Here is a 22,798-nt window from a genome sequence, read left to right as displayed (position 1 = left end):
ATCCGTTACAAGCTGCCCTTTCAAGTGGGGGAAACTGCGGGGTTTAACCTCACAAGAGTGAGGACCACTTGACAATCTCTCTGTGTTAGCCCTGCGATAGACTGGTGACCTGTCCAGGATGTACCCCGCCTCTCGCTCGATGACAGCTGGGATAGGCTCCAGCAGACCCTGCGACCCTTAACAGGAATAAGCGGGTATAGAAGATGAATGAATGAATGAATTCATGTAGCCTGTCTCCTCAAAGATCAAGCAAAACAGATCATAAAGCAGTTATATCAAAGAATATATAATAACTGTCAGTCTCCATAACTGGCATACAACACAGAAACAATAACAAAATCACTATGACACAGTAACAGTCTATTTCAGGATGTTACCTTTGAATGTTGTCCTTTGGCTCCCAGGAGTTTTTCCACTTTGTCCCACTGCAAGACAGACAGATAGACAGCATTAAGTATTACTGTTAAATTGCTTTAAGATTATTGGAAAATGTACAACGACACATTCCTCAGGTATGCAGATATTCTGTAATCATAATACCTGGCTATGTATGCAATAGCCTGTATTTGAAGATGACGTGATAAATTAGTGTAGCCAAGTTAGATAAAAAGGTGCATTATGTAACACAGTACATGTAGTACACAATCTAGTATGTACATTGTGTACTACTTCACACTTTTAAATGATCCAATGATCACTCTGACCTGTCATGAGGGCCTCAGGTTCTCAGGGAACATGTCTGATTTCAGACATAAGGCAGTTATATATTAATATATTACTGAACTACTTCAACACACGCTTTGTCTTCAGAACAATAGATACTGTGATTGGTAAATTAAGTATGTAAAGTATGATAATAGCATTTGAAAATCGGCTTACAGACACCAATGGACACCTGTCTTATCTGTCTGCATGGGTGCAGATCCCGGGGGGGATGGGGGGGGACATGACATGAATTGTCCCCCCCAATAAAAATAATCTAAATTATTCGAAATTGAACAAATGTATTTTCAGACTTCACATTCTTCAGATTCACATCTAAAAAGAAATGATTGAAACGGTGGAAGTACTCTGCAGTACGTTTTGAATGATATGGCGAGCCTCTGTAGTTGTGATTTATGGTGGCATGGTATGAGTTGTACACCGGCAAAAAAAAAATCACTTTTGTGTCCCCCCCAATCCTGACATGCACCCCTGTCTGTCTGTCCTTTTCCATTCCAGGTTTTCACTTTTTAAACAACTTTATTTAGCTTCAGCAACATGGTTACAAACATGATATTCACCTGTGCATGTCCTGACGTCTTCTAAAAGTCATATTTACATAACTGTTATCATGATAGCTAGCTAGCTACCTTTAAAAAAATAACTTTTGGCTAGTTGTTTTAATTTAACGTTAGCTCTTATAACGTTAATTATCCCCCGTAGTAATTCTATATAGTATACTAGAAGGCGAATCAACATTAAAACGAGCTGACAACATGTTATATTGTTCTCAAATGTTAATTAAACACATTTGCTGTACTTACCTTAATTCGTCCAACTATGACACCGATGTAGTGGATTAATCCCGCAATCCTCAATACTCTCCTGTTGGTGTTTTGAGTTGCAGTTACAAAACCCAACTACACAACAACATATTAGATAAGTGATCAAACTGGACCAGACAGAATACAGACTTCTAGGCCAGAGTCTGCTGGGTTTGGTTACCCATAGCAACGGTTGCTATGCGTCGCAGGTTGAAAAGTAAAAAAAAAAAAAAAAAAAAGGTAAAGAAAAAGTAGTTTTAAGCCTCCAGCAAATATGCAGTCCTGTAACTCCAGTAATTATGTCATTTTAATGTAGACTTTAAAAAAAAAATAAAAATAAAAGTCGTGGTAGAAGACAAGGGTTCCTGCTCCACGAACATGTTCACCGCACCAATGATTGTTCAGCATATGCGCCGCACGGTGCTGCAAAATACACATTTGTAACACAAAATCAGTCGCCAAAAAACATCTTTCCAGCGCAGGCAAACCGCTGGACGGCTAACCCCCTTTCCGTCAAAATACAAAGATGAGGGATTTGCATTCAAATCTATCGGATGACCCTCTACGGCGTCAAGCGACGAAGAGGGGGCCCCTAGACGTCGGCTTAGGACGTCAGGGCTAAAAGACCAAACGGCAGCATGTGAAGACAAGGTGTGAGACTGTGTTGCAACGGAACTGCAGTTACGAAGGAATAAACACAGAGGCTCGGCCGTTTGAATGAATGGAATGCTTTATTCATTGTCACACTCAAACACACACACACACACACTCGGTCAAACGCACCTCTTAGCCTCCGTCCTTGGCTGTCAAAATAAAAGCATCTGAACTCCATTCTTCATGCAGAACTGAAACAGGAGAAGCTGAAGAGGAATTCTTTTCTTTTTAGTACTTTTTTCCTCCAAGACTGAACTCGTCAGGGTTGCCAGATGCAGGATGTTTAGGCCAAATATACAATATTTTGGCATTTCTGTGCACCGCCCACCCCACAAACACCACAACACACTTGGACTCAGAGGAAAAAATGTGCTAAAAGGAAAGTGACACCGGTGAGAAAGTCAAACAACCCCGCCATGCACAGTAGCCGTGCACAGCAGCTTTATCGCTCTGCCTGGGCTCTGCCTCGGGCTCATGATGCTGGGAATGAGGCCAAAGCCTTCTACAGCTGCTGCAGCGTTCAAATGGCGTCGGGCCATTCCAGCTCTCAAAAATCATGCCAGAAGGAAAGTAAACACGTGGGATGTGAATTCTCTGGCTCCACATCAAACCTCTATAGCACAGTGCTAGCAACCACCCAATGAAAAAAAAAAGAGAAAATGTGGTAAAACAGCTGAAATTAAGTGGAAGTAATAAAAGACATTTTCAGAGACTCTAAAACAGCCCAGAGTTTTTGCGTCTGGGGCCTCCGCGGACTGAGAGGCCCTAAATGAGGGAAGCGCTTGTTTCATTCAAATGGCCGAGCCTCTGCGTCTAGTCCTCAGGTTGCTGCAGTTCCATGCACGTAGAACACCTTTGATTTTAAATGCACTGTCCTGGCGTGTGATTTTTCAAGTCGTTTTAGTGCACGCCGTAGTTTGGGTCAAAATACGATGACTTTAAAAAGTGACAGTACGATATTTCTTCATTCCCATACCGCCATCCCTGCATGAGCTTGTCTTGAGCTCAGGCTTCAGTGTGTGGTGAGGTGTAGATGTTCACATAAATCAAAAGAAAGCATCTTTTCTGAGTACCGACTGTATATCTGGCAACACTGATCCAAAGTAACAATGCTCCTAAGAGAAGCTAATACTAAACAAAACAGTAGAAACCTCGGGTGTTGCTGCTCTACACCATCTGGATCATTTACAAACCACGGTCTGTGATAAAGGAGAGGACTCAGCTCCAGGTTATTTTCACCCTCTGACTGTTAAAGGTGTGTCAGGCCTCCCCACGGCCCAAACAACATCTATCTCCATTATCGTTTGTTTGGGGGAGTGTTTTGCTGCGAAATGTGCTCTGTCATGAACACTCATACTAAACACTGACAGCGAACTGTTTTGTTAAACGAATGACCCCCCCCCTCGCTGCATGTGCAGCTAATGCGTCACCATGAAAATTTCTCAACTTTTACTGGAACTTCTGGACATTAATTCGTGTCTGTAAGTAATTAAAGCTAAAGGCTGGAGCCTATCCCAGCTGTCATCGGTCTAGAGGTGGGGTCCACCCTGGGCAGGTCTCCAGAGACACTCACACCTACGGCCAATTTAGAATCACCAATGAACCTAACCAACATGTCTTTGGACGGTGGGAGGAAGCTGGAGAACCTGGAGAGAACCCATGTTCTCCACTTTGCAGCCTAACATCTGTCCAGACTTTGATTTAAAGCATTTAAAGCACATCCTTCACACAATCAAGCTCATTTCAAGCTTAAAACAGAAACTGGAAGACGACTTCTTGCAGCTTTATCTATAAAACTGTGGTTCCTTTCCTGACTTTCGACCCAGGCAATAAAAGAACCTGTTCTTAAGGTCTGACGGTCTTAAAGGACCTTCTTTAAACGCCAACATTACGTCAAATGTCATGCTTGTGATGCACTTCCAGAGCACCGGGTTAAATGTTTCACTGCCAGGGCACAGTTGTTTTTTGGAGAGTGAGCAGGAATTTTAGTGAACAATTCACAAATCCAATTCAAATTCTTTAAAATGTGAGCTCTCTTCATGCATTAGCAGAAACTAAGATTAGAGAGCATTGTTCTTGTTTTTTTAAAAGGCCCTTATGTTGATCAGAGAGTTGAACAAGTGGAAACTTTTCCAAAGCGTTTTGGACCACCCATCACCCAGCCACTCAGCGCTGACTCACTCTGCAGCTCTCCGTCTTCGCAGGCTGCTATGAATCCATATCGCTGCACTTTACTGCTGCGCCGGCTTAAAGTTAGCTGCCCGGGTCAAAGATCCTGATCTTTCATAATTCAAACTATAATCAGAGCTTATCAAGTCATGGTTCCAAGCTCAAGGTTTCTAATGACACTCCAATAACCCCCGCCCCATCCCATCTGATGCCTGTTTACTGGAATCATTAAAGGTCAACTATCAGCCGCGGAGCCACTACGGCTGGAATAATCTCCCTACTTATCAAATAAACCTGTTAATATTTCCACGCCGTTATCAGTTATTGATACGCAGAACAATCAGACCGTCTTTCATTGGCAGTTTGAATCCATACATTTTAGCTAATCATTACACGCTGCTTCATTTCACCTCGTCTTCCTTTTGATGGCGTTCTAAAGGAGCATCGTCCGCTGTTTGATGGGCCGACAGCTCACAAACAGGAGGCTGTATCCTTGTTCTGGCAATCAGTTACTTGCACATTGATTGCTCCTGGTCCAGAGGTCGCTGCAGAACTGTCAGGCTTCAGCCACAGGTAGAGGGTTGTGTGTCCACCTGTGTCTGTCTTAGTGTCTTAGCGTTACGGGAGCCATGGACTGGGTGAAGGAGCCACAGAAGAACAAGAAGATCATTGTGAGTATTGGTTTTTGTTCCGGATGAGGATGTGATATTAATTCATAGCAGAATTAAATAAAAGCTTAGGATGGCAGTTTGATGCAAGCCCTAATTTGGAAGTTCATGCTTCACGTCTGATATGGATATTGAGAATTAACAAAAGACGTAAACAGTGTTATGATCAACAAAACAGATGGCTAATTAATAGAGGGCGAACCTCAAACCCCCAATAGACCACTCAGATGATTTACATGTCTCTACGGCATTTAAAAGTATAGGATGCTTTCAATGGCACAAGGTGAGCACTACTCATTAGTCTGATCCCTTCACATTTAATCACAGTGTTACCTTATCAGTCCCAGAGAGAGGGACTGAGACTAGAAGCATTATAGTGAATATGGATGTGTGTAATTTCACACTGTGCCATGTATGGAGTTCTGTGCTTCAAACGTCTGTAGGGAAACAGTTAAAATGAGTCAGATCTCATGCACGCCTGCAGCATTTTTTTCTTCTGAGTGTTGTTTTTATGGACCGCTTCACATGTGCAGATGCTGAACTTGGCATGTAGCTGCAGGATGTCTGTCGTCAACTGGCTTAGTCTAAAAAACTCCCTGCGTTACACATCAGTCATCATTTTCAGAATATAATATTTCTTCTCAGAAATAACAAGTAGGACTGAAAGCATTCATTTCTCCAGAAAGCATTAGGAAATGCTGTTATTTAAATTCGTCCAGTCTGTAAATCATCACAATCACGCCGGTTAAATCAACCAAATGGCTCCCAGCTGAGTTCCAGTGAAGGTAACTCATTGGGAAAGATGTGTGCAAAATAAATTGCTTGCTGAAAGAATGACAAACCCAGGTGGTAGTTGTGCTGCCGTCAAAGCCTCGTCAGTTAGAGGTGCAGCGGAGACATGCTGTAGCTGCACAAGTATGCGAAGAACGAGTGTTACGTAACAGAAAGCTGCTCTGTGGCATTCAGATGAGAATGCTGCTGGTGTCTCCTCCAGATCAGCGACGGGACCCAGACAGACAACTCCGGCGCTCACAGGGAGACCCTCTGTTTACGTTGCTATGTCTCACCCTGTGAAGTGAACATCTGTCTCTGTGTGTGTTTGTGTGCGACAGGTAGCTGTGTTGGCCGTGTCGATCGTGGTCATAATCCTCGGCCTCGGACTCGGTCTCGGGCTGGACCTGCAGAGATGTCGAAATGAAGGTGCCCCGGGGGACACACACATACACACACCATCCCACACAGCAGCACTACATGCCCCTGCATGCTCACATACTTCACAAACAATGTCACTTAATTTCTTTTCCACTTTATTGACACTAACAGTCGTTAAAGCATTTGTGCCGTGGTATCAGGAGCAGAGTGACTCATTCAATGAGTGACTCTCTGAGGAATTTCTGTCTTTACCCCTATTCGCACGGGACTAGTTTTATCTGGAGACCTCTGGTAATTGGTAATAATAGCGGAGTTCGTCTGTGATCTTAATCCCATGCGGATCGGCCATGTCCGTAATTTGTAAAGTAAAAATTACACCGCAAATTACCTACCCTATTTCACGTAACACAGAGATCCTGTGACAATACTAATCCAGTGTGAATTGGCATCTCTGTGATTTTGCCGCGTGTTTTTACTTTTCCCAAGACTTTTGTTTGATTCGCAGCTTTTTTCTGCCTCTTGTCACTTAAGAATTATGAAATTATAAGTGTTGTAAATCAAAGTCTGGACAGATGTTAGGGAACAACGTCGAGGTGTCACTGACTCATTCACCCATGTAGACGGAAGAAATCATTAAATCAAGCATTAATGTGTTCATTGACAAAGGTGGGCTGATTTAAATACTGACAGGTCGTCCATAGTTTCTTTCCCTGGATGAATAGTCTCATCATGTTTTATTTTTAAAAATATATATTTTTTTATGATCAATTAGAATTCACAAAGTAACTAAAGCTGTCAAAAAGTGTAAAATGTCCCCTGACATGCAGTGGAATGAAGCGGAAAGTAGCAGAGAAATAAATATGCATAGTAAATTAGAGTAAAACACAGAGTTTGCTAATCCTATGCGAATGCGCCACATGAAACACAGATGTATGATTCATCACTTTTACTGGATGCATGAAACGAGCATCAACTACTTAAGAGTATATTTTTAACTTTTGAGAAAACTGAAGAGAATGCCAGTTAAATAAAAAAAGTGGACATATCTTGTTGCTGGTCTGCTACACATCAGTTTATATTTGCATTAAATCCAGTGGACATGTGCAGGGACACACTGGAAGTAAGACACCTTTACTGCAATGACATCATTTTTCAAAATGCAGCAATTACCTATTTTAGACAACAATAGCCCTATTCTATTCTCACAGGACTGGTTTTATCGGGGGACCTCCAGTCATGTGTAATAATGTCGGAGGTCGTCTGTGATCTTAATCCTGTGCGAATCAGCCATGTCCTTAATCTGTAAAGTAAAAATGACCCCATAAATTACCTCCCCTATTTCTCCTGTTTCCTATTTATCGTGTGAATGAGGTTAAAGTGGATTTTGGTCCATTTACTTTCTCCCCCAGTTAAGACCATGTGGCTTGGTCAGTAACTGTGGAGCCACTGCCTGATGCTGTCTATCCATCTACTCATACTCAGAATCAGAATCAACTAAACAACTATAATCTGCTCAAGTTAGGGTTAGGTTTGGGGACAAGGCAGTAATCTAACTCTTAAAGAGAAAGTTACTAATGCACGGGCACAGGTTGTATCTTCCATCAGTTAGAGCAGGATTGTTGAATTGGCTCCTTTTCCTTAAAAAAAAAATAAAAATAAAATAAATGAATTGGGGGGAAGGATTAAAGTTAGGGTTAGGGTTAGGGGTTAGGGTTGGGGACAAGGAAGTAACCTTACTCCGAAAGAGAAGGCTACTTATGCGCAGGCACAGGTTGTATCTTCTACAAGTTAGACGTGGGTTGTTAAATTGGCTCCTTTTTCTCTAAATAAATAAATAAATAAAAAAAGATAACAAAAACAAATACCAAATTATATTCAATATAGGGTCCCTCAGGAAGAGTCAAGCACAACAGCAAACTTATTATGAGTTTATGCCACTCCATTAGAGGGTTATTTAAATCAGTCACGATCAGATATAGAGTTCCATCGATCGGGTATAATCTGCTCAAGTTAGGGTTGGGGGTTAGGTTTGGGGACAAGGAAGTAACCTTACTCCTAAGGAGAAGGCTATTTATGTCAATTTGAGCAATGGATTAATGCTACATAAGAACCCACGCCGCCATTTTAAACCCTACTGTAATCATATCCTATCAATCAGTGCTTTCTACAGTAATCCCACCTGGTCTAGAACCCCGACACTTGACTCAGTGTGAATCTGAAGTTTTGTGTGTTCACCAGGTCTGACTCTTGCACATACTGATTCACCGTCACGTCACTAGATGTTTGTCAAAATGTCAGAAGCCAAAATGCCTTGAATGAATATTGTTTCTAGAAAAAGCCTCAAACGTTCCGAAGTTACTCAGAAAAAAACCCAAAAAACAAAGAAACGTTTTTCTTAGCCACAAACCTTTGTCATATATTTATATATTTGTGGTTTAGTCTTAGTGATGGCTTGTCTCAGTGCAGACCTCAAAGAACAATAAATCGCAGAACCTACTAACGAGCTGCACAAACACATGCAGGAGATCCAGACGAAACGTCAAGCTTAGTGAGCCTTGGTGGCATCACAGCCTCACTAGACAAAACATTAGGTACACCAGTGAATGTATTCTAATCTAAATCCTCCTTCATGACTTGTTGTATTGTTGAGCTGATGTAGAACCAACGTCAGAAAGGTGGTGATGGAGGATGTACCCTGTGGGTCTGTTAAACTGGATGGAATTAATCACTTAAGGCTTGCACACTGACTACAATACAACATCCGTAGATGCAGGCGACACTAGATAGACCCCAGACCAGGGGTGTCAAAGATACCGGCCGAAGTTATTAGGCCTCCTGGTACCCTCAAATGTACTAACACCTTCTATGCTCTTTGAATAAATATACAGATCACCATAAAACCTTAAATTGGAAAAGATGCGTTTAATTGGCTTCATATGAATATTCTGTCATCCTTCTCTGTAACATTTGGTATGAAATACTATTTCTGCTATCAAGAATAATAATGTATATTATGTTCAGGGCCAGCGTTCATGTCAGTGTCAGGAGCCCAAAGCCTTGCTGTAGCTTCACCTCTTGACATATACACTATTTGATGGTATTATGAAGAGCTCAAATGCTGATGTGATGTCTGGGACATGAGGTCCAGCCTGTCGTTCAAGTAGGGAGCTTTCCATTTTTGGAAGGTACTGCGTTTTCAGGTGGAGGGTCAACACTGAGAAGGCTGCTGTGCTAGTTTTTACATATGCCTTCACTCCTAATGTTGTGTGAATTATCCATATCTTCCTGCAGCCACGGCAGAGGACAGGTTAGGGCCCTAAAGCTTCTTCATTATTATAAAATTGCATGTTCCAGTGGCCTCAGCATCATGTGTGCACAATGTTTTCATGCAGTTAAAAGAAAAAAGTTTGATGTGTGTGTGTTGCTTGTATGTCTTTATGCCACTGTCAAAGACAATTATGTAAGTTTTATGGACATTAAAGAAGTCTAAGTCTAAGTCTAAGAACCTGGGGTCAAACTGACACAAATACAGGAAACTGAAGACATATTATTTTGTTTTAATTTTATGTTTTACCCAGTTGCCCCCATTGAATTAGTAATAGTCATAAAATATAAAGAAAAAAAAAGATCTATATTTAGAGACGTTCAACACTGAATGGGGCCACATGGACCCCAAAGATAATAGGAGGGTGCTGATCCTAATCAGTGTTACACTGAGACCCAGATCTAAACAGCAGATGGTGGCAATGTGCTTAAATTACACTTCTTTAGAAATTTGTAGTTGTTCATAAAATGTTTGGTGAAAGGGAAGTTAACATGTCCGCAATGTTCTTCTTCGCACTAAAACAAAAGGGAACCATCTGGAGTTGTTGTTATGTTACTGTATGTGGCCCCCCCAACTTCAATTAGTGTGACAGTCCTGCCTTAGAGCCTAGACTGGGGTGTCAAACATACGGTCCTAAGGTCAGGGAGCCTAAACCCTAACCCTAACCTGTGGGATGAATATGCAAAAACTAAATTAAAAGCAGTTATTTGTCCTTATTTGTTGACTAAGAGTTCACACTGTTTCAGTCAGAGTTGTGCAACAACTGAGACCTAGAACTAAATTGTTTAAATGTTTTACACCACTATAGTTTAATATTCTTCTTTGCACCAAAGTTGTCCTTATTTTCAGGTTTTTATGATGTCACGTTACAGGTCCATCCCGCTTGAGATCAAATCAGGTGGCTGTATGTGGCCCCTGAACTAAAATGAGTTTGACCCCCCCCCCGCCTTAAACGCTAGACAGACTATATCATTTAACAGAACTACAAACCACAGGCTGCAAAATGAAAACACTGCACAACGACAGCTCTGTCAGTTATTTGAAACTAATGCTGAATAAATACTTTAACCTTTATGAGCTGCGATTATGTAAGAATGTTTTCACTGGTGTACCTAGCAAACCGGCAATTAAGTTTCTGTCACACTTGTTTATAATAATAAGAAGAGCTGGTTTCACTCACCCACCTAAAAAACAAAAAAATAAAAAAACTCAAGCTCAGATATCCTGCCAAAAGTCAACCCGGGCTTCAGGTTTCCCACAGCGCCTTGGTTTCACCTTGACAAAGGTCACCGGCTCTGCTTCGTCATTCTTTGTCACTCTTTATTTCCTTCATGTCATGTGCAGCTGATTCTACGCTGATATCACATGAGCATGTCATGTGACGTGGGAGCTGCGTGAATAATGTGACAAATGAACGGGCGTCACATGAGCGCCTCCCATCAGCAGAATACTAAAATACAGAATGTGAGAAGGTAGATTTGGGAAAACCACCATGACATGTCAGAACTAATCCCTGAGCCGGCACGGAGCCAGCCACCAGCATTCAGTGGAACAAAAAGATAATCTCTTTTAATGTTGAAAGACAGAATCTGGAACTGGAATGAACCCAGAAAGGAAACAAAGTTAACACGTCAGTCTGAAACGTTCTGGATATGTGCTAACCAGCGTGCAGGTGGAATTTAAGTAATTAAGTAAATAAATAATAAATATTTCTAAAAATAATCTGAGCTGTGAGGAGAGACTTTCAAGAGAAGTTCGCATTAAAAACAAAATGTTAAAAATAAAAATGATGTGATATAATATTAATAGATGTTTTGTGACTCTTATAGTCACGTTAGATTAAATATTGTTTTTAACTTTTAACCTGAAAAAAAAAGGAAGGGGAATCAAAATATATCACAATGGAAATGGAATTTATCTCTAAAGAAAGGTGGAGGAAGTCCAGAAAAGGGAAGTTGCTGAGTTGAGTTCATATGACCTTTTGTAATGTGTGACGTGGTTTGACCTGCATGTCAGAACCAGAGGAGACGCCACATATTCCAGATATGAAACAGAAAAGAGATAAAACACAAGTGAACTGGGCTGGAACCCCGGGGATAAGCAACACACAAGAAGAGGAAGGACACCCCTCCACCTGCGTACGCCGCCTCATAAAACTGAAGTGATCTTCCTTTATTTATTTTTGTTGTTGTCACTTCCTCCTTAAATAACTTCATCCTCCAAATATAACTCACCTCGCTGACATGACTGTTATGATAACTGAAGTAATCTGGATGAACACATCATGTTGCTTTATTACCGCAAACACCCATTTATATTTATTTTGCATCACTCCCATTCACACTGACAGAAATACTCAACGCTAAAAATAGTCCCAGACAGACTCTGAGATAAGAATTCATAGTTTGAACATTACTAGAAAGAATCGTTGCTAGAGGTCAGATCTAACGATACAGACGGCGTCCCTTTTAAAAAGTGAATCCAGGCAGATTACAATAATCCGTCTTGTGTTTCAGTTGCAGTCGTCCCCCACACGTCCTGCAGGAGCAGATGCTACGAGCCTTACGACGGCGACGTCCCCGGCTGCAGATGTGACAGCAACTGCAATGAAACCAACAGCTGCTGCTACGACTACCACGACACCTGCACCGTGCCCAGTGAGACGTCGTTTCTGACCTTTCGTTTAATTCAGACAGGCTGGCTAGGATGTTTCTGATGGGGTTAGGGTTAGGGAATTTTATCTTAAAGCCTCTGAGGCTACCTCATGGTGACAGTCACAGCTCTACTACCCTTGCTGCACTTTATTTTTCTTGTAATGTATCAGCAAAATGTGAATACCAGCTTGAAAACTTCAGGTCTCCCCCTTCACCCGTTGCCAGAGGAGTCCCACATGGCTCTGTTCTGGGTCCCCTACTATTCATCATTTACCTTCTTCCTCTTGGCTACATTTTCACTCCTGCGTGGATGACTCCCACCTCTGCTTGTCTACTTTCATTACTGCTATCCTTTTCTCTTTGGTCTACCCTCCAAATAGCTCCATAAACTCTTTCAGCAGCTCCACCGGCTTCCTGTGAAATCCCACATTGAGATCCTGTTACTTTCCTTCAAGATTTCACAACTAGATCCTCTTCGGCCACCCAATTTATTACCGACTGTCCTTCTGTCTATTTATATTATTATAGGTACTATCATTTTCACAATTAAAAACTGCAGGTTTAACTTTGTGACCGCTCCCCACAGCTCAGCAGTGGGGGTGCACAAAGCTGCGCTGTGGCGAGAAGAGGCTGACCCAAAGCAAATGCCACTGCTCTGACGACTGCCTGTCTGCTGGCGACTGCTGCACGGACTACAAACACATCTGCCTCGGTGAGAATGTGTCTAAAGACGAAGGAAGACGAGCAGATGTCCAGACATGCGTGTGGTTTTAGGCTGAGGAGATAGAAGCAGTCCAACAGTAAGAAAGTAAATAAACTGGACCTGCAGGGTATATATATTTAGTTGGAGAGGAGAAGCTCCTGAGTCTTGTTTGATCACAAGAAGACTTTGTTTGTTCTGCTTGAAGTCTGAGAGCCTCTTGTGGACCTCCTGGTACGATAGTGATTCAGGTCTGATGCTTGTTCTCTGTAAATAACTCCATTTTTGAGATACTGTGAAGCTAACAGAGACAGTCTGCTGCCTCATCACTAGATATTTCGTAGTAAGTTAAACTTAGATCACTCTGCCTGTCACTGTACACCTATCTGACCTCCACATGTTTCGTTATTGGTGAGATGATGATCTGAGTTCTGTGTTTCTTTCCTCCTTGCTGTAGGAGAGACAGAGTGGGTGGAGGATGAATGTGAGCATCTGTCAGCAGCTACATGTCCAGCAGGGTAAGAACGGAAACGCAGTAAAGTCAGCGATCCGCTGAGAACTGAGAGAAACCCTCCTTTGTATTCTGCTCAAAAACCTTCTTTCCTGCGGTGGCTGAGGGAGCTCAACGCGCTGCGACTCAAGAGAACGCGTGCAAACATTACAAAACACAAGGAAAAGTAAGAAAAGATCTTTATCACAGCACCGGCAAACAGAAAACATGCTGTGAGGTCGTCGGGATCAGGTGGATGAGGACATTTTCTTGATTTGCATGTGTTTTCTTAAGTTGCAGCGCAGTGTACGGCCACCCTACCTTCAGTTTTCTAAAGTTTTCATTGAATGCCTACAACAACAATAACTTACGTCTTTAATCTCTCACACTGTTCAAATCTTCACCAGCTTTTTACAAAATAGATCTTGTTCATGTAATGCAAGCTATGCAAAGAGTTAAATCCCTGATATTTTTTTTTGTTGTTGTTGTTGTTTCTTTGATTGTAGTTTCAAGCAGCAGCCTCTGCTCCTGGTCTCTCTGGATGGACTGAGAGCTGAGTACCTGCAGTCGTGGAGCTCTCTCATCCCTGTTTTGGACAAACTCAGTTAGTGTCGCTCACATTCTGCTCTGCTCTGCTCTGCTCTGCTGTCTTTCAGAAAGCTGATTACTAATTATTCCAGCGTATGTGCGGTAGGCCTCTCACAGGCCAGCTCACTGCAACAAACTCAAAGGATCTTGTGGCTGAGCGATTAAAGAGCCATCTTCATTTTTAGATTTCCTTTCTTTTCCTTTTGGTTTTGGGTTGTTTAAAATTGAAAGTAACTCATTTGAAAAGCAACACCTGGAAGAAAACTTTAGGAGGACATCAGGTCAAAATGGAACTAGTAACAATGACTTTTAACTGTATTTTCTTCAATTTCATGGTCTGTTACTAACACTGTGTGGTTTATCTGCGTACAAATGTGTGTACACTGTTGTTTTTCAGGGACTGATGTGAGTCAAATTTATCAAGTCCACATGTAGTCAATCACTCTGATTATAATAAGGGGCAGGGTTCCTCCAGGCCAGAGATCTCGGTTCAACATGGTTTGTTCTCTGGTATCGCAGAACAGTGTGGGACGTCAGCGCCGTACATGCAGGCAGCGTTTCCGAGCAAGACATTCCCCAATCATTACACCATTGTTACGGTAAGGACACAGAGCAAACACCCTGATGACATTCAACAGACAAAATGCCGGAATTATATGGCATGCACCTCCACTCCTGATTAGCTGACGGTTTGTGCACAACGCTCAGAGTTTGACTAATTGGCATTCTAGTCATGTATTGTCCAAATTAGCTCATTCTCCCTCTCTGGTGTCCAATGAAACAAGAGTCAAACTCTAGAAATGGCAGACACCAGGTGTAAGGTCCAGACCGAGCGTTTATCCATCAGGTCGGTTCGTTTGCCCAGGAGTGAACACAACAGTCGCTCCCTGGAGGTGTTCATTTGTGGAGACGCCTACGAACTGATGCGTCTTCCTAACGATTTTCTACCCGTGATCTGATGTCTTGATTTTCTGTAAACCGAAGTTTTACTTTTTTTACTTTATTACGCAACTGTTTTCAGAGAACACAGTGCTGAGGGCGCGTCACAACTTTATCTCCAGTGTGAACCAAACAAAGGTTAAATGCAAGGTATTGGGAGTTTACTCCCTCAACCAGAACGATATCAAGTCAGGTGTGAAAGCTTATAAGCTCATAAGCTAGACGTTAAATACTTCTTTTTTTTTTTTTTTATCTGTTTTGCATTTTTAAACATGAACAAAATCCTCTGCAATGATAGTACAACAAATACAAGTATCCAAAATGGCAACTTGGAGAGGTGAAATAAAAAAAGGTAAAAAATGGGAGTAAAAATAAATAAATTCAATTCAATTCAATTATAAAAGTAATAAATGGAAGTGTGGCACACCACTCTCATCGCAGCTTTTGCCACTGTTCATTAGGTCTACTGAGTAATTGACCCGTCCATTTATGCCACCACCGTTGGTCCAGGGTCCCTGCTTTCATTCTGAGATAGTCTTTCCATCCAGTAAATCATCTGGCCATTGTGTTGGACTTGGGGGGGTTCAGCCAGTTCCTTGTTGAGGCCTTTTTACATACCAAGATCAGTATTTTGAAAAGATACAGGTCCTTCTTTTGAAGTATTATCTGGAGTCAAACCCAGGGAGATGGTCCTGGGGTCCCTGGCTATCCTGTAGGAAAAAAATCTCCTCTAGAGTCTGAACCGCTGTATCCCAGAATCCCTGCAGTTTTACACATGTCCAAAAAACATGTGTGTGATTGACATTAATCTGACCACATTGTCTCCAGCAATGCTGCTGTATTTTGGACGTGTAGTGTGATGAAGGGGCAGGAAGTTAGATAATTCCAGCCTGTCTTCCTCTTTTCTTTTCACCTCTTCCTCTTTCTTCTTTCACTGCCAGAGTGAGAACTTCTTTAGTCATATCTAACTATTTTAAAGGCTCATGCACACGGCTCATTAGTGGACTGCTTGTGCTGAGTGGCGTCAAATGTAAAGCTCCTTAAGGAGGTCCCCTACTGTCATTGACAACTAAACACATTGCCACTGCTGTAGTTTGCAGTATATTAGCCCCTGGGGGCCCAAAGCCATTGCTTCTCTTGCCTATTGCCATGCTGCGCCTCTGCATATCTCTGCATATCAAGAATAAAAGTGGAATATTAGAGTTGCATGTAAACGTACTGGCTGCTTCACCTGGAGCCTGCACATATGCACTCGCCTGGCACTTTATTAGGAACACCTGTGCAGCTTTGTTGAACATTTCATCCATCTCCATTAACAGGAGTTGGTCCAGCAGGACGACATGAAGATGCCTTTGAAAGTTCAGGGAAAAGGACCCAAGCTCAAGTCCAAAATCATAAAGTTCTACCCCAAACTTGAGGTCTTAGACATAATAATGCATGAACGGTCGCATTCAGACCTGGAGGCAGCAAAACAGCAAAAACACCGAAGCCACAGACTTACTAGGAAGCTGCAACTACGATAAACTTCAATCAGGAACACTGGAAAATGAGAAGCAGACATGAGTGGCCTGATTGAACACAGATGCTAAAAAAGATTCAGTTCTTATTCAATTAGGAGTCTGCTGCTATCACGGCATGTGGATATTATGTGGCGTGTTTCATTTGATAAATTATTCCTAAAATAAATGAGAGCCAACTTCTTGTAAACAAATTTAACTTCACTTTGCTCAGATGACGTGCATAACTATGCTGCTGTTATTCTTCTGTGCATCACCACATGAAGCTCTGCCCGAATGATTCTTCTTCTTCCTTTCCTTGTGGCCGTTACCTTCAAGGGTCTCCGTGATGAATCCTCTGCATCCTCTTCCCTCACCCCAACTACCCTCATGTCCTCCTTCACTGCATCCTTAAACCTCCTCTTTGGTCTTCCTCTAGACCTCCTGCCTGGCAGCTCTAACACTCCCTCCTCTGAACATGTCCACACTATCTCAGTCTGGCGTCTCTGACTTTCTCGCCGAAACATCTGACATGAGCTGTCCCTCTAACGTGCAAGCCCCCCAATTGATTGGATTGGCCCAGCAGATCGTTGTTGAAGCATAATCAGTTTCTGACTGAGAGACTCTAGACCAGCTTTCAGCCACAGTACCGTGTGCAGTTGCTTTGACAGTCCATTCAGTTTTCATTGGCTGCTTTTATCAGGTTGACATTTGGGCGCAGCATGAGCACTGCTGTGCCCAGGGGCGCAGCACCAAATTCTGGGCCCTGTATACTATTAATGTCAGTGGGCCCCTATCCATTCCAGTGTGCGAGCAAAAATAAATAAATAAATAAAAAAAATGGAGGCATTTATTTATAAATAAACAAGCATAAATCGTGTTTTAAGCTAAAATCAGATCAGATAATATTGATAACTGGTTCTTTCATTCATACTTTCAGCATACTTGTGCTCAAACACCTATAAACATTGGGCTACATCTGGTTTGTGTACTAACGTTTTGATCCATGACACATTTTGATTTTAAAACATTTATTCTTGAACAGGAGCCAACAACACAGAGAATCAAATCAAATAAACTATCTAATTTTTCAATAAAATTGTTCTTCAGCTTGTAGAAAAAGAAATAAAGCCTTGCTAAAGTCTTACACGAGTTGTAAGGATGTAATTTACATCCCAGGAAATGCCCACGGACTCTGGACTATGACAACATTAACGTTAACTGGATGCAGTTACACAAGTAAACTCGGTTCACCTTTCAGAAAGAAAGCAGTTAACAGTTGCTTCCCCTCATTCAGCCTTATTTCTTTTTCTTTCTGCTCTTTCTTTTTCTGGTACCCTGATTTGTGTTTTTTGGGCGACATGATGACAGTTAGCCTCCAGGTCATTCAATCCCCGCTCACTGACGTACTTGTCGCCTGCCGCTGTCTATAGGCGGACTAAACCATTTTGCATCTCCAAGAGGGGGCCCCCAGAATAAATGGTTGGGAGGGCTGTGACACAAAGTTCATTCTCTCAGTTGCTGTTATCAATATATTTGAAATACATTACGACACCAATTAATTGGAGGGCCCAATTCATTCATTCAAAAAAAATAAATGAATAAAAAAAATCTGGATTTTCATGGGCCCTCTCCCTACTCGGGCCCTGGGTAGTCAGGTCCCCTTTTCCCCCCACTACCACGCCCATGGCTGTGCCTGTTCACTCATTGACCCGTAGCCTTCTTTTCTCCTGTGTTGTGTTGTGTGCACCACTGTGTAAACGCACTGGTGCGTAGGTTAATAGAAATGTGGGTGAAGTTCATGGGTGAATAATTAGCTATGACTTGCAGTTTCTAAAGTATTTACGTGCTGACGTTTGCACAGCGGAACGTTGTTATAACAGAGACCAGTGGAAATATGTCAGACATGCGTCAGCCGATTCTTACGGGAGGTTTCTAGGAACTACCCTCGTGACAGAAATCAGACGAGGGAATACCTACGACATTTACTCCCACACACTAACGGTCTGTACACAAAGACACATGCTTGGCTTGTATAATAAGAAAGCAGGTACAGACGACATTGCATTCATGAGGGCGTATCCACCCTGTCACAAATCAAACATGACTTACTCAGACTTACTCAACACAAAAGAGCCGTGGCCTACTGGTTAGCGCTTTGGGCTTGTGACCGGAGGGTTGCTGGTTCGAACCCCCCCAGAAAGCGGCTGAAGTGCCCTTGAGCAAGGCACCTAACCCCTCACTGCTCCCCGAGTGCCGCTGTAGCATGGCAGCTCTGGGTTAGTGTGTGCTTCACCTCACTGTGTGCTTTGTGTGTTCACTAATTCACGGATGGGATAAATGCAGAGACCAAATTCCTTGTATACACAAGTATACTTGGCCGAGAGACCTTAATCTATTAATCTAATCTAAGAGTTATGTAGAGCAAATCTGTTAAATAACTATCGTTCTCTCCCCTCCCCCTCACACACTCTCAGGGTCTCTATCCAGAATCAAACGGGCTGATTGACAACTACATGTATGACCCGGAGTTTGATGCCATCTTCAGTCTGTCCAGTCCAGAGAAAGAAAACCCCGACTGGTACCTCGGACAACCTGTGAGTGATTCACACAATGAATTTGAAAGCTAAGAAATTTCCAAACGTTTCATTGATCCCCAATTTGACATGAATATACATTCCTTTTTCCTCTTTTTGGTTTTAAACACCTCATGTGACGACACGTAGCTTCATTCATTCAGTGGTGGGACAGTATGTGCATGCTTAGTTGAGTTTAGTGAGGTGAAATAATTGATTTAGAAAAACAATTAAGAAAGCTACATCTTGAAGGTAGACATGTAACCACAGACCGTTTATAGAAGATGGACGTGACCACAGTGTCGTTTGTGGGCTGCACTTTAAAAATGTCAGGTTTTCCCCCCTTCATTGTCAGTTCATATTTATTTTGGCTGACTTGCAGATCAGTTCCTCCGTCCTGAGCATGCATGGGTGTGTGATACAAGACAGCAGCCGTAACAAGACACTCGTACACCAACAGAAGTCCTCCACAGCGTAAAACTATTTACTATAAAAGCACTTTGGCATCTGCTTGCTTTCCACATCATTACTGCTGGGCTTCGTGATTTCCCTGTGTGATTCAACTGCGTTTTCATTTTGGAGAACAACAAACATGACCGCAGTGTTTGCGGGCTACACCTTTAAAGACTCCGATTTGGCATCTGGCCGTCAGCATTATTTCCCCTTCACCCTGAGTTTATACAGTTGAAACCAGATGTTTACATACACGTCTTAAAAGATATATAAACCTTTTTTCCTCACTGTCTGAAGTTAAATCAGACTAAACCTCTCCTGTTTTACGTCAGTTAGGATTTCCAAAATTATTTCTATTTGCTAAATGCCACAACAATGAGAGAGAGAATTTCTTAGAGAATTTTTTATTACTTTCTTCAAAGTCAGAAGTTTACATACATTTCCTTAGTATTTGGTAGCATTGCCTTTAAACTGTATGACTTGGGTCAAACGTTTTGGGTATCCTTCCACAAGCTTCTCTCAATAGTCTGCAGTATGCTTAGGGCCATTGTCCATTTAGAAGACCCATTTGCGTCCAAGCTTTAACTTCCTGGCTGATGTCTTGAGATGTTGCTTCAATATTTCCACATAATGTTCTTTCCTCATGATGCTGTCTATTTTATGAAGTGCACCAGTTCCTCCTGCAGCAAAACAGCCCCACAACATGATGCTACCACCCCCATACTTCACAGTTGGGATGGTGTTCTCAGGCTTACAAGCTTCCCCCTTTTTCCTCCAAATGTAACGATGGTCATTATGGAGAAACAGTTTCACTTTAGTTTCATCAGACCACAGGACATGTCTCCAAAAATTAAGGTCTTTGTCCCTGAGTGTATTTACAAACTGTAATCTGGCTTTTTTATGTTGCTTTTGGAGTAATGGCTTCTTCCTCTCTGAGTGGCCTTTCAGTCCATGTCGGTACAGGACTCGTTTCACTGTGGAGAATGACACTTTGATTTGCACGTTTCGGACCAAAAAACGTTCATCTCTGGGACATAGAACCCGTCTCCTTCCTGAGCGGTATGATGGCTGGACATTCCCATGGTGTTTATACTTGCGTATAATTGTTTGAACAGATGTACGTGGCACCTTCAAGCATCTGGAGATTGTACCCAAGGATGAACCAGACTTGTGGAGCTCCACAGTTCTCTTCCTGATATCTTGGCTGATTTCTTTTGATTTTCCCATGATGTCAAACAAGGAAGCAGTGTGTTTGAGGTGTAGCCTTAAAATACATCAACAGGTGTACCTCCAATTAACTCAGATGTTGTCTGTTAACCTATCAGAAGCTTCCAAAGCCATGACACCATCATCAGGGCTTTCCTTTATTGTTTAAAGACATAGTAATCTTTGTGTAGGTAAACTTCTGACTTTGAAGAAAGTAATAAAAAATTCTCTAAGAAATTCTCTCTCTCATTATTGTGGCATTTAGCAAATAGAAATAATTTTAGTAATCCTAACTGACCTAAAAAAGGAGAGGTTTAGTCTGATTTAACTTCAGACAGTGAGGAAAAAAGGTTTATGTGTCTTTTAACACAGTGGATGTAAACATCTGGTTTCAACTGTATTTATGTTGGCTGACCTGTGTCTTTAGTCCTGAGTGTGAGTGGGTGTGTGAGACAAGACAGTACGAAATAATACAGTGATGTGGTGTTTCCATAGGAAATGACTAAATGTTACTATGCAGTTGTAAGAAGACACTGGGAAACCAACGGAAGCCCTCTGTTACTGCCCTGCACAGGGTAAAAGCTTTGCGGTTGCCCTGTGTGTTCATTGCGGAGGCCGTGGTTTTTAGTGCTGTTGAACAGATGTGACCACAGTGTTTGTGGGCTACACCTTTAAAGGCTCAGGTTTGGCATTTGGTTGGAGCAGAACTTACCACATTGTGAAATTTATTTATATTTTATTAAAGGGACACTGATTATTATTATTATTTATTTTATTTTATTTTTTTGGCGCCTCAAGTTTTGGCTCAGATTTGAACAGAGCTAACTCATGGTTAGTGCGGTTTTAACCTTGCTCCAAAGGCTATAAATCAGCTGCTGCTGTGAAAAACTTTTCCTGCTAATTCCATGGCAAAAATGATCCCAAGGGCATGTACCAGTATGACACGCCTGTATTTACTTGTAGTGGGTTTCAGTGTAACACGGAGGAAGACGTTGTGTTGCGTCCATCTTTCATATACAGTCTAAGGAGGTAACAGAGAGGAAGTGTGTTGAAGGTGTACAGCTTTAGTTTAATAATAAATACATGACCATGCAAGAGACTCAGTGATCAGCGTTGATGAACCATGTGAAGATTATATATATATATTTATATATTTTTTTTTTTCTATGCCTGGAGATCTGGCACACAGCAAAGTATCAGGGACTGAAGTCTGGAACCTTCTTCTGGCCTGGCTCAGACGTCAAAATCAACGGAAGCTTTCCCAACATCTACCAACCTTACAACGGGTAAGACCTCGTTCCTGTCCTTCATAAACATGCTGAGAACCCAGGTTGTGAGGTATGAGATATAACATATGAGTAAAACTGGAGCTAGGTTTCATGTGTCCAATGTGTGACAGACTTGTCAATTTCTCTGTCAGCTTTTTGTGCTGATTTCAACAACTCTTATGGATTTTAATTATATGTCAGGGGAAAATAATGTTTGGACATGTTCTGTGCAGCCCTTGAGTCACATCCACAAAAAAGCACATGTTTGAACTCAGCAGTAATTTCTTCCACTTCAACACTTTGATCAGCTGACGGTCAAGAGACAGTTCAGCTTTGTCAGGGACATCGAGCTTCAGTGTGCATTTCATCATTATTATGATGATAACATCCACAAATAAGATAATAGTTGTTCAGCAGTTCATAGTTTCCACATTTCACTGCTTTAATTAAATGAACTGCCTCCTGAAAATAATGTAATACTAAAAACTATGTTCAATAAACCTGTTCACAGTTGATTTAGTGATCTTTAGACTCCAGGCAGCTTCAAAATATCCATATGTGTTAGCTATGTGCATATGTGATGCACAGTGCAAGGACATTGTGACATAAATATGCAATAATCATCATTATATTGCTGCTGTATCTGTCCAGAGGACAGCTAATGTCAGCTAATGTCAGCTAATGTCCCCTCTTGGAACCTGGTAAAGCATTTCTTTAAATCCACAGCGTCCCTTGAGAAAACATTTATTCTGGCTGACTAGCAGACTATTCCTTTAGTCTGGCGTGGCTGTGTGAGAAAAGACAGTGTCATGGTTTTTCTTGGGAAAATGACAAAATGTTATTACGCAAATGAAGACACTGAGCCACCTGCAAAAGACCCGGTCATCACAAATGCCAAGTTCCCTTCGTTGTGAGTTTCAGCTTACTGCCCCGT

General features: G+C 41.8%; 1 protein-coding gene across 1 annotated transcript in view; it reads left to right on the top strand.

Moving 5' to 3' along the window:
• Positions 1–4,978: 4,978 nt before the first annotated feature.
• Positions 4,979–22,798, top strand: part of LOC311500933 (venom phosphodiesterase CdcPDE) — a gene marked incomplete at its 5' end in the record, with an annotated part of 42,402 nt that continues 24,582 nt past the window's right edge. The window contains 9 exons of the mRNA XM_084562571.1: positions 4,979–5,020; positions 6,097–6,217; positions 12,011–12,151; positions 12,735–12,860; positions 13,306–13,366; positions 13,845–13,942; positions 14,446–14,525; positions 18,839–18,958; positions 21,773–21,882. Coding sequence (XP_084418697.1) covers positions 4,979–5,020; positions 6,097–6,217; positions 12,011–12,151; positions 12,735–12,860; positions 13,306–13,366; positions 13,845–13,942; positions 14,446–14,525; positions 18,839–18,958; positions 21,773–21,882 — 899 coding nt within the window. The remainder of the gene's footprint in view (positions 5,021–6,096; positions 6,218–12,010; positions 12,152–12,734; positions 12,861–13,305; positions 13,367–13,844; positions 13,943–14,445; positions 14,526–18,838; positions 18,959–21,772; positions 21,883–22,798) is intronic.

Source organism: Chelon labrosus (assembly GCF_963514085.1).
Source record: "Chelon labrosus genome assembly, chromosome: 16".
In the NCBI taxonomy this organism is placed as follows: Eukaryota; Metazoa; Chordata; class Actinopteri; order Mugiliformes; family Mugilidae; genus Chelon; species Chelon labrosus.
The sequence above is the reverse complement of the archived record's forward strand: the minus strand, read 5'-3'. Positions and strand labels throughout refer to the sequence as shown.